This window comes from Lithobates pipiens, unplaced genomic scaffold (assembly GCF_037356315.1).
Source record: "Lithobates pipiens isolate NorthernLeopardFrog02 unplaced genomic scaffold, aLitPip1_a1.2 Scaffold_3, whole genome shotgun sequence".
Classification (NCBI taxonomy): Eukaryota; Metazoa; Chordata; class Amphibia; order Anura; family Ranidae; genus Lithobates; species Lithobates pipiens.
This window is the reverse complement of record NW_027507790.1, coordinates 94,822,808-94,835,502: the sequence shown is the minus strand read 5'-3', so window position 1 is coordinate 94,835,502 and position 12,695 is coordinate 94,822,808. Positions and strand designations below refer to the sequence as shown.

Genomic DNA, 12,695 nt, shown 5'->3' with positions numbered 1-12,695 from the left:
GAGGGGGAGGGGGAGGGGGGGTGTGAAGAGATTCTCTGCAGCTCTTGTAACCGCAAGATGCAGCTGAGGAGGACTACAAGTCCCAACATACCGGGCTGTGTGTGCTTACAGTTCTCCTCTGCTGAGCATAGCAGCTTTGTATGCTTGGACTTGTAGTCCTCCATAGTGCAGCCTTGCATGCTGGGACTTGTAGGCCTCCTCTGTAATGCAGTGCAGCCTTGCTTGCTGGGACTTGTAGTCCTCTTCTGTAGCGCATAAAATGCATATACACTAAAAAACACATTTTACACAGTTTTTTTAGCTGTCAGTGCCCCTTTAACTGCGGGATGCGGACGGTTAGAGCGGGATGAGCGGAGGGATGTGGAGGCCGCGGGAGCAGCAGTAATGTTTTCCGTGGTCCATCAGGTCCAATTCGACAATTTTTATTCCAATATAAGACATACCCCGAAAGTAAGACATAGTGGGGCTTTTGGGGATAAAAAGAAAGTAAGACACTGTCTTACTTTCGGGGAAACACGGTACTTAGGTCTTCTGTAGAATCAGAGCATAGTTTGCATTTTGTGATTTAATAATGTACCCTGTACTAAATGTACCCTGTACTAAATGTTTATTTGTAAACTATATATGCATAAAAATAATTAAATATTAAACAATAAATGCTTCAAATTTCAAAACAAATGACATGACTAATATCCATTGTACTTTTTCCACAAGTAGTCAAAGAGGTTATACCCAAAAGTGATATCCTGCTACTGTAGTTGTATTACATGAGGGCAGCTTGAATCTTTAACAAAAAAAAAAAAAGTTGGGTTAGCTATCTGTAAAGGTTATTAATATTGATATAGGTTCATATTACGAAGCTTTGGAGCAAGGATAAGCAACTTAATATCAGCTATGTGACTGTAATTGCTAAATTTCATTGGAAACAACAGAAAATAACTGTAAACTTTTTTGGAAATAAAGATGTTTATCCTGTTGTTTACTGTGGTTCACTTATTTAGAAAAAATCATATAATTTGGAGTTTTTATTTTATTTCTGCCTTTATCAATAAGTAAATTTGTGCATGCTATGACGAAATAATTAGGAAATGATCTCTCAAAAATGTTTATTTGATTGCTGTTCTGTTCCAAGCATGTTGGTTAATTATAAAATAATGTGGGTTGTTTTGTAGAGGATAATTTATTTGTGATTTGGCTTCATGCCTGCACCCTGCCAACTAGTTATATACAGCTTAAAATCTCTTTGTCTGGCTTATTCTGCTCATTTGTCTCCTAGCCCTTAGGTACTGGCATGCTAAATCTTTCTCATTTCCAGGTTTCAGCCTCGGGAAGACAGTCCCCTGCAAAGAGCCAGGTGAATGGAAGTCCTTCCAAGTGTCCTCGTTATCTCAAAGTGAAGAACTGGGACACAAATGCTTTATTACATGACACATTACACTTGAAGGCTTCTATGGTAAGTTGAACCAGACCTCTCATATCACTAGGGATTAGATCAACTTGTTTCTCTACAACTACCATAACAGTGAATCAGGTGAAAAAGGGACCTAGGCTGAGAAATATACATAGGCTATGATAGCTCACCTCCGTGGATTAGCATGACAACCAAGCAACTTAACTTATCTGAAGCAGGTCATATGTGACAGCCTACTTGTTTTCCTTGCACAAGATTCCTTTAAAACACATAATCATTTTAAAACAATATGGTGTAAAGTAATATATTATTCTACAAATGTAATATAATATTTTTAAACAATACAACTTTTGTAGCTATTTTGTTTTTATAAGCCATGGTTAATACCATGACATTTGCTATATTCTAATTTCACATTTCAATGTTTCAATGTTACATAATTTTATACATGCAATCAAACAGTTTATTTATGTCACTGCCATAACCAAGAATTGGAATAATCCAGCTCTTTAGCTTAAGGGCATGTATTGAAAAAATAAATCAACATACATTCATATAACATTATTCAGTGCGAGTACTGTGTGAGAATGAAGCTTAATAGGAACCTTGGTAAGCAATCCATTTTTAAGATCTTGCAAAAACTCTTGGCGCTATATAAATCCCATATAATAATAATAATAATTATATTGTAGATCTTGGGATTAAATGCATCTGAAAGGCAGTCAGTTCTATCCATATTCACCAATCAGCTTCTTCCTGTTATGGTTCCAGTGCGGGTTAAAAAAGTGAATTGCTTATTGGCTGTTGTAGGCAATACAAACAGTTCATTGAGACTCTCTTTCTATGCTGGGCACAGGTACATGGCTCATAATAAAGCCTCCTGTCAGTCAACTTTGGAAATATGTATTTAATTGTGGAAACTATCTACTGAAATAATTGATGATCTCTTGAAGCATTAATTAATGGTGCAATAACAATTTACACTAAATATTAAGCATTTTTTGACCATTTACCACAATTCCTCTCAATATGAATGATGTTAATATAAAACAGCATATCTCACTGTTTCAAGTGTGTTGGCTACATCTTCAAAATGGTAGACTAGAATGCTAAAATTAGACTGAGCATAACACATTTATTGCATCTTGCAGCCTATATACCAACATATTTATACATATAGCCGTATGATGGAGCATATAACCATTGGTGTGATTTTTTAGCCCTAGAAAATTAAACTCGGGGCAATTGCATCTTTAAATGGAGGGTTGTCAGGGACAGTTTCTCTCAAAATTAATTTTATTAGGTCAAAATAATTATTCTATTTCTTGTAGGATTCAGGTTTTCATGCTACATATACATATAAGTCAGTATGCTTCAAGGATCCCACCTCCCACATGTTCTTCTATATAATGGTCATTGGCACCTTTCGAGAGCATGTTGTAGATTATGACTGTTTACAGACATAGGTTGGTGAGCAGCAGGGATCAGCAAAAAAGATCCCTGAATTTGCATCTTCCCAGAATTTCAGTAAAAATCAGATTTGAGATTTTTGTGAAGATTTTGCCAGTGTGCCAAAATGCATTAGGGTTCATGGGGAAGGATAAATGATGGTAGATGCTGAGGAATATTGTGTATTGTAAGTGTACAATTGGCTTAAGATGCTTCTGAGAGTTTATGAAACTCTTTTTAAACTATTCTGGACCTGTTCTTCTTCCAGAAAAAAGTTCCTCATTAGCCACTGTGGGACAAAAAAGGAAATTATTGGACACAAATAACACACAAACACACAAAATAAAGGGGAAAAAACATTAATGCAAACAATGCTGAATACCATAAGGACAATCCCACAAATACATGATCTAAATCAGGAAAAATACACTGTAGTTTATTTCTAAGCAAATTTCACCTAAGCAGCTTAAAAAGGTTGTAACCCGAAAAACAAAAAAAACAAAAAACAAAGATCCTGTTCCTTTAAAGCATGTTAAAGTGCATAGTGCTTGAGCAGTGTCATTTGCCCCATTGTATGTTGTAATATACCTGGTTGATCCTGCCTTTTCCTGTGTCCCACTTAATGTGCTGACCAAGGTAATCATGGCTGTTGATCCATGATACCATGGTAAGTTTACATGCTCCTCTCCCTATCCCCCTCCCTCCCTGCCTGTCAGCTCAGGATTCTGCATGTGAGCCATCTCCCCCTTCCTGACACTATTTTGTCTGCCAGTAAAGTTAGTGATTTCAATTCCTGCCAGCCCCTCTGCAATAAAAAAATATACTACACAGTGTTTGTGTTTTTTTTTTTAAATCTTGCAGCTAAATACCTTTTTGCACATCGCCAATGTGCGGCCACATGACTGCCTGGCTGCCATCAGAGGGGAAACTCAGCCCCTCCCACTGTAGTCCTGTAGTTGTTATTACAGAAGGGCTGGCAAGAATTGGAATAACTGAATTTACAAACATTTAAAAAAATTTCCCCTTAGGCAACATTTCACTAACAGCAAAGTCAGTAATTTTGTGGCAAAATCACTTTTTTTCAAAATCACCTGAAATCATATGTATGGCATTATAATAGACCAAGTGCTTGTTTTATTTAAATACAACATGGTACAAATTAGATTTACATATATTTGTATTTATGTTTTAGCCTACATCTTGCACCCCACAAATGTGTATGGGGTCAGTAATGACCCCACCTCAGTATATCCGTAAGCCAGATGATATTCGCACTAAAGAGCAGCTTCTACCCCTCGCCAAGGAGTTTCTTGATCAATATTATACTTCAATTAAAAGGTAAGCTGATTTTTTTTTCAAAGAATAATAAAACTTGGAAAAATACATTTAAAGTATTAACTGAAATGTGTGTTGACAATAACAAAATGTTCACTTTTATGCTTTACATAATTCTGGAATCTGAAGGGTCATCTAGACTTTTTTTCATCCCAAGTGTCCCTCTATACATTTGTATTCAAATAGACTAATTTATATTTGGTAGTCTGAGGGTATATGTATGTTTGCTCTGTGTTATTTGCTAAAATGTGTCGGTTTAGCAGGATAGGTGCAGTCTCTAGGGCCAAAACATAGAAATAAGGGGGACTTTGAATGTACCTCCAATATCAGATTAGTACAAAAAAATTGATCCAAATAAATTATATTTTATTTCAAAATTTTATAAAATACCACAACACGGGGCATTAAAATTACATATTACATATATATATGCATTAGAAATAGATTTGCACAGGGAACACATAGATTCATTTTTACATCCTATAGTGACACACTGCACAGAGATGAGAAACAAAGTCTGCGCGTTTCTTCAGGACTTCTCTAATCTCAAATATATAAGGTATGTATCATGAACACCTATGGATTAAGCCTGTCCCATGGGAGCCAATTCAGAAGACACCAATGGGCAGTCAAAAACAGGCTCCCTTGGCTTGTGGGGCCTGGTATATATTAACGCCCACAAAAAATGGATTCATCAATATACAATGTCTCCCAGGTCCATTCAATACACAATACCAGCAATGCAGTCTCTAGGACTGCCATTCTCATTCTTTCTTTACTACTTGGTAACTCTGACAGCTGCCAGAACATCTGATGCACATATGCATTGCTCCAGGTCAATGATACACCAGGTAGTAAACAACAGATTCGAAAGAACATGCACCTCTAAAAACAGGACAGCAATAGTAGCTCCCACACATCAGTCATGACTGGTTCCCTTTAAGCAAGCAGTCATTTATGAAGATTGTCTTGTCTCCACACCAACCTCCCCTCTCCATTTGAAGACCTGTTATTTCTTAAAATCCTAGTTGACGGGGGTTCTAATAATTTGGTGGCAGGTCTCTTGTAAACCTCCTTACCTTTTCATAGTAAACAAGGACACTGCCTTCCGGAGGACAGACACTACATAATGATGGCTATTGATTTGCTGTGAGGCAGACATGGGGGAATTTGGGGGTTATGCAAAACCTACCTATGGAGAAGGGTGCTTAGTTACTACTTCCTGCACCAGGAGTTGAGTTTGGTGAACGAGGGCAGACAGATTAGCTAAAAACTAGTGGCTATGCACTTTCAGTGAATCAGCCTGATCTGGGCCAAAACTAGAACCTTTGTTTGGTACATAAATTAACAAAAAAGGATCTAAGGTGTCTGATTGTACCTTTCTTTATTTTCTTGTATCTGGGGAACCCCTGATTAAGATGTTCAGATATGATCAATATATGTGGTTTATGCTTCTTTGTGTAGTACAGGCCATTGCACCACTTACTCTTATGGAATGTAATAACCCCCCATTTTTGTTGCAGCTGTATTGTTATTTGTGTGTTTATCAGCCCTACAGACCTCTTGTATGCTTTTCCCTATTGTTACTCTTCTTATATTTTAAATTCTTCAATAAAAATTATTGAAAATAAGATGTTCACATACTATAGGCCCCAACTTTTTTGTCACACCCCTTGCTGGAGCCAAGCACTACCACTATTCAGTAACACAGCACCACAGTTTCTAATGACTTTCAAGTGTTGGTATTTGTCCTGATAAATGGCAGAAGTAGTGCTTAGTAGAGATTACAAGAGTAGGAAAACACACCACAAAACAGATGTAAATGGGGGGCTTAAAAATGAATAATAATAAATATAAATATATAGTAATATATAATATTTATTTTAGATTTGGCTCAAAGGCACACTTGGACAGACTAGAAGAAGTAAGGAAAGATATTGAAGAAACTGACACCTACCAGCTAAGAGACACTGAGCTATCATATGGAGCTAAGCATGCTTGGCGCAATGCAGCCCGCTGTGTGGGAAGAATCCAGTGGTCTAAACTACAGGTGAGACTAATCACTCTCTGTGCATTGCAACTTTTATACTGCAACAATTTGATAAAGGGGTTGTGAACTTTTTTCTATAAAGAATATAAAAACAGTACTTTAGTTGTAAAGTTTTGTTTCTTTTTACAATGTAAAACAGTACTTAAAGGATAGGTTCACCATTTGAAACATGTTATAGGATGCACCATACAACATGTTCCAACATACTCCCCCATCAATCCCTGCGACCCCCTACCTGTGACATCAGGCATGGGATCCTCTCCCCCACAGTCACTGTCACATTTAAAAATTGGCAGGGCTCCACCCACACAACCACATCATTCTTTCAGGGCAGTCTATGAATAAATGAATTAAAATCCCCATCTGCCACTGTGGCAATAAGACTGATCAGCACCTTCGAAGTTCATTGACACCTCCTGTAGCTTGTTAACTGTCTGTCCATACAGAAGTACAGGAAGAGAGCTGTAGGCAGTATCTGCAGGAGCCTGACATTTCACATAAGATCTACTGATCACGGGTGCAATGCTTTGCAGCCTGCTGTGTAAAAAATAATAAATGCACAGTTTTACCTGCCAAAGCATGTGCATTTTTTTCTGCTAACAAATGTGAACTTAGCCTTTAAAGGCATAGTACATTTTTTGTGTTTTAACTAGCTGTTAGCTTAGTTATATTCCCTGTGTTTTTTGTTTGCCTTACCTTCTAATGTTGTGGCTGTAGCTTGTATTGAAATGGCTGATCAATTCCCCTATGTTCATGTATAAAGTTTAAAGTGCACCTGTACCCAGACAATGCACATTGTTACATGTTGTTTTATTTAAGACATATAAAAACACAGATGTTTTAGTGTCAGGTAAGGTATACATTGGTACAACTGGTATGGAGAAGGGCCAGGTATGGATAAAAATATCTTGTCATGCGGGTGGTGGTATATTTTTATCCCGACATGTTTTGCCACCATGGGCTTCCTCAGGGGATACACCAAAGCAACATTGCGCGCAGTACTAAATATATAGAGAGAACATACATTTAGGTCATAATGTTAAGAATTCATGAACAACAAAAGCAAAAGACACAAAATATGTTGAGAACACTGTCTGCAGGGGCTAGTCACACATCCACTCACTCAGACAGGAATCCACGGGACTCCACTGACAGGCGCCCAAGCCAATATGGAATCACCCCGATGGGCCAACAAGAGCTGCCAAAAGAGAGATTTTATCTGACGAACTATAAAGTAGGGAAAGTAAGAGATAAAAATGAAAATAAAAAAATATGAAAAAAGTGTTTTTGGTCTGCCATCACAGATAGAAAATTTGATGGACAGACACAGGTAGCTGAAATCAGCCAAAAAATGCATAAAGAGTATACTCACTAAAATGACTATTAAATTGTAGATGAATTAGGGGTGCCATATATTGGTACAACTGGCCCTTCTCCATGCCAGTTGTACCAATTTATACCTTATCTGACACTAAAATATCTGTGTTTTTATATGTCTTAAATAAAAAGTGATATTTTTATTGTATATGGTTTTTACTATATCTAGCACCTAAAAAACTCACTTCTGTCCATAAGGTTTGCAATATAGTTTTCATTGTTGTAAAACAAAATTAAGATAATCAAATTGTACTTCATGCACTTTCAAACCTGCACTGCATTTTGAACAGATTCGATTTAGTAGAGTAGGACATCCAAAACGGCAGCATGTCATGTTGTTTTTTTATATGTCCAGGCTGCCAAAAAGCATAACACATTGCTGGGGCTGCTCTGTACACTGACACTGACAGATGCACCCTGTATGAAATGAACAAGACAATTTTGTACATTCAATAAAAAAAGTAATAAAACTTTTATTTATAAACTTTGCAAACTAAGATGAGGTAAAAAAACATTATACTGTCACTTTGGGGGGGGGGGGGGGTTTCTGGGCTTTTGTTTTTATTTTTGAAAGAACATAGAATTGTTAGAGCCTCTTTTGGGTTCATATTGCTGTTGGTGTCACTGTTTGGGAGATCTTGACTCACTTCCTGTCCTGGGGGCAATTTCTCTAAATCCAAACTAGACGGTAATAAAAAGACGTTCAAAGTATTGTGGAGAAAGGTTAAAATCTCTTTTAGACCAATTCCTTGGGAAAATTGAAACTAATAGCCCCTTGATCTCTTTTGTCTCCAGCCTTCGTTTATCCTAATGGCTACTGTTTCTCCCATTGCAGAACCTGCGATCTCATGGAGGTCCAGCTGCCTGCATTTCCTCTTTCCTATCCCCCTTTCCCTTTATTTTAGCTATTTATATGTCAGGTTCAGCGTCTTGATTTTGTTTACATTGCGACCCATATTATGTACTCTGCTGCTACCTCTAGCTAATGTAACAATGTTTGTTGAGAGTCATCCAACCCGCATCTTAGCTTTATCTTCATGTTCCATGCAAGAAAGCTAATTATTGTATTACTTTTGATGGAAATACTTGTCTTCAGCCTATTATGCAATGCATACTTTTTTTTACAACCTATTTGAACATCTTATTTGTATCCTTATTACTTCTGTTCATTTTATATAGTGTTTATCGAACTTGATATTATTGTATTGTGCTTATATGTCTTAAACTTTGAATAGACATATTAAAAAAAAAAAAAAAAAACTCTTTCACATTTTATCCCTATATGTACTTCTGTTGGGAAATTTGTACTCACGGTGACTGGAGGTCAGGAATTGTGTGAAAATCTCCCAAACACACAGACAGTCATAACAATTAGTGTGTAAAAGAAATTAGAACACCCAAGTGTTGGATCAGTCCGACAATCAGGTTGAATTGTGATTGAATTGTATTTATTTAAAGACAATAGCCAATGCATTGAGGAGGTTACAGGACTCCTTTAAGGCAGTGGTCTCCAAACTTTCTAAACAAAGGGCCAGTTTATTGTCCTTCAGACTTTAGCAGGGCCTGACTGTGTCCAGTGGGAATGGACATTTTCCTGGCAACAGTGGGAGTAAACATTGCCATATTAGGTATTGGGGGGAAGAATAGTACCCCATCATTGTTATCATTAGAAGGAATTGTGGGTGTCAGTGAGAGAAATGGAGCCCCATTGTTGATGTCAATTGTCAGAATAGTGTCTCCTATCAGTGGGAGGAATAGTGTCTCAAGGGCTGGATAAAGGCAAGCAAAGGGCCACATCTGGTCCTCGGGCTGCAGTTTGGAGACCACTGCTCTAAGGCTTCTAATTGTGTGTTGAATAAATAATAGGCAGTGAGAGATTGGGAAACAGTTTAGGTGAAACAAACACTTGCTTCATCTAAGCTGTTTCCTGAGCTAACTCTGACTTTTTATCATTCAACAATCATTAGAAGCACTAAAAAGGAAGATTCATGTAACAACCAAAACATGGTTATTGACTTTAAAGTAAAGAAGAATTTTTCCACACCTGATTGTTTGACTCATTCATTCATTGGGTATTCTGATATCTTCTATAACTCAAGTATTTACTTAGTGTTCTCCAGTGGCTGGTGGCTACCTAAGCAGCAGCCTATTTACTACACTTACATCACAAGAATGGCTCATCACCATTTCCTGCTATATGCAAAAGTAATAAAGAAACCTTGTCTGGAGTTTAGGAAAGCAGGATTTTGCAGGAACGATAACTAGTTGATGTATACACCATATCAGAAAAAATACGCTCTGATCCATTATAATTTTAAAACTCTACAGAGGATGGTACATAGGTAATGCTGTATGCTTATTTAACATATCTATAGATATGAAACAAAGCAGATATCAGTATTGTTAAAAAGACCTGTCGTGAATTGGAGAGGACTGAATTTGTGTTAGGGGTACACACTAATTTTTTTTTCTTGCATTATTCCCAGGTCTTTGATGCTCGAGACTGTACCACTGCCCATGGAATGTTCAATTATATCTGCAACCACATCAAATATGCCACCAACAAAGGCAACCTCAGGCAAGAACATTCAGTATTCACAGATGATGACCAAGCATCGCTATTTAATGATAGTCAAATATTTATGTACCACAAATTTAAGACACCATATGATATCCTGCATCATATGTCATAATGATAGCTTATACCTTGTCTTTTCACAGATCAGCAATCACTATCTTCCCTCAAAGGACTGATGGAAAACATGATTTCAGGGTCTGGAATACTCAACTCATTCGTTATGCAGGATACAAACAACCTGATGGCTCTGTGCTGGGTGATCCTGCTAATGTAGAACTAACTGAGGTAACCTTATATTTAACATTGACTGTAAAGGATGTCATTGGAAATATGGCATTCTCAATGGACCACTAAACATGGGTTCATTTTCATCACTGGTGTAGATGTAATAATTACCAGATCTGAACCATACTCCATATAAATCCATTGTAGGAACACAACTGTTAGTTGTAAGTGCATTGCTTCTTCTCATGCATGCTTTGTACCAATATTATTCATATTGTACTGGGAGCTTCTCAGTTTCATGGTAATATTATCACAATCATTCATCACAGACACATGCTGTACACTTGGTAACTGTTAGTAATCACTTTTATTATGGTAGCGAGTAGACACATCACTTACATAAAGCACCAGGACCAGATGGGTTACACCAATGTGTCCTCAGAAAGAGGACTGTTACTTCAAAGCTATTGTTTCTCATTTTTAGGGACTCTTTAATGACTGGAGTTGTACCACTGGATTGGCGCATGGCCAATGTGGTGCCTGTATTTAAAAGTGATCAAGGTCTTTACCATTAAACTACAGACCAGTTAGTTTACTTCCATACTTGAGAGTTTAAAGTGATATTCAACTCTTGTTCTTTTTTAAATAACAAATGTATTATACTCACCTGCTCTGCACAGTGGCTTTGCAGAGAGTAGCCCCGATCCTTTTCTTGAGTCCACTGCCAGCACTTCTAGCTCCTCTTATCTTCAAGTATCCCCCCCAGTGAGCCATAATGTGTGTGTCTATTGACACACACGGTGCGGCTTGGCCCTGCCCCCCACTCCGTCATAACTGGAGTGATTGACAGCAGCGAGAACCAATGGCTCCTGTTGCTCTCACTTAGTCCAGTGAGGAGGGATAGAAATAGCAGCTCCACTGCTCTCTGGCACAGCGCTGGACAGAGATAAGGCTCAGGTAAGTATGTGGCAGAGGGCTGGGGGGGGGGGGGGGGAGCCAAACAGAAAAGGTTTTAAACTCTAATGCGGAGAATGCATTAGGTAAAAAACCTTTAGTCTCCACAATCACTTTAATTAGACCACCTAGAACAATTTTTGCTAGAAAGCAATATTTTAACCCCTCCCACACAGAATACACATATATACACCCTTTACGGAAGTGGAACTTCTTCCATGGGGCCACATATATGCGCCACTGTGTTTGTACTAGGAGTGCACTGCACAGTGTGTTCCGCCTCCGAGCACAGTAACCAAGTAAATATTTTTGCCACCCAAATGTATTATTTTACATTTTTCCACATTAAACCTCATTTGCCATGTAGTTGCCCACCCCATTAAATGTATTCTCTCTTGAGAAGAGGAGATTAAGAGGGGATATGATAAATATGTATACATACATAAATGATTCTTAAGCCCCATACACACTATCACATTTCCTGCTGATTTTTGTCTTCAGATTTAGAAAAAACATATAATATGAGGTCAAACCTTAGGCGTTTCAATTTGTATGATATCAGGCAGGCCCTTGCACTACATGGTTTTGGTAAATCTGAAGACAAAAATCAGCAGAAAATATGATAATATGTATGGGGCTTTATAGTGAGATCATTATAGAGGACAAGGGGGGACTCTATATCTGGAGGAAAAACGATTTAGCTTACACATTCGGAAAGGCTTTTTGACAGTAAGAGCTGTGAAAATGTGGAATAAACTTCTTCAAGAACTAGTTCTGGCCAGCTCAGTAGATTGTTTTAATGTAACTGGATTTAAACATTTATTGCTAATAACACCAGGGATTGTTGACCCAAAGAATAACCAGTTGCCTCTCTGGGGATCAGAAAGGGAATTTTTCCCCCACTGGAACAAAGTGGATAATGCTTTATTGGTTTTTTTTTTGCCTTCCTCTGGATCAACTGTGGTTATAGGATTGTGTATATGGAGGTTTCTATTTGTTTATTTTTTATATTGGTTAAACTACGGTAGATGGACTCATGACCTTTTTTAAAAACAGAAAGTTATAGGGATAAAGTTAAGAGATTCAACAACAGCCCTGTGCAATGAAGAATTTTTAACTGAAAAGTTCCCTTGAAAAGTTACTTTTTAACAAAAACAACTGCAGTGTATGCTATTTTCAAAACCTTTCACTCCAGTGTAAACAGGCTGTTACATGAACACATTTATTTGTCATTTTTCCAGGGTTCAATGACAGAAATATTTCTCTAGCAACAATACTTTTCAGCACGTCAGTCACACTCTCAGTCTCCCACATGT

General features: G+C 37.6%; 1 protein-coding gene across 4 annotated transcripts in view; it reads left to right on the top strand.

Annotated features, from left to right (window-relative positions):
* NOS1 (nitric oxide synthase 1) overlaps positions 1-12,695 on the top strand; it is a 358,775-nt gene that overhangs the window by 262,689 nt on the left and 83,391 nt on the right. For all 4 annotated transcript variants that reach the window (XM_077462056.1, XM_077462053.1, XM_077462055.1 and 1 more), the window contains exons 4-8: positions 1,316-1,453; positions 4,053-4,198; positions 6,083-6,245; positions 10,109-10,200; positions 10,344-10,485. In XM_077462056.1, the coding sequence (XP_077318182.1) occupies positions 1,316-1,453; positions 4,053-4,198; positions 6,083-6,245; positions 10,109-10,200; positions 10,344-10,485 (681 nt within the window). The remainder of the gene's footprint in view (positions 1-1,315; positions 1,454-4,052; positions 4,199-6,082; positions 6,246-10,108; positions 10,201-10,343; positions 10,486-12,695) is intronic.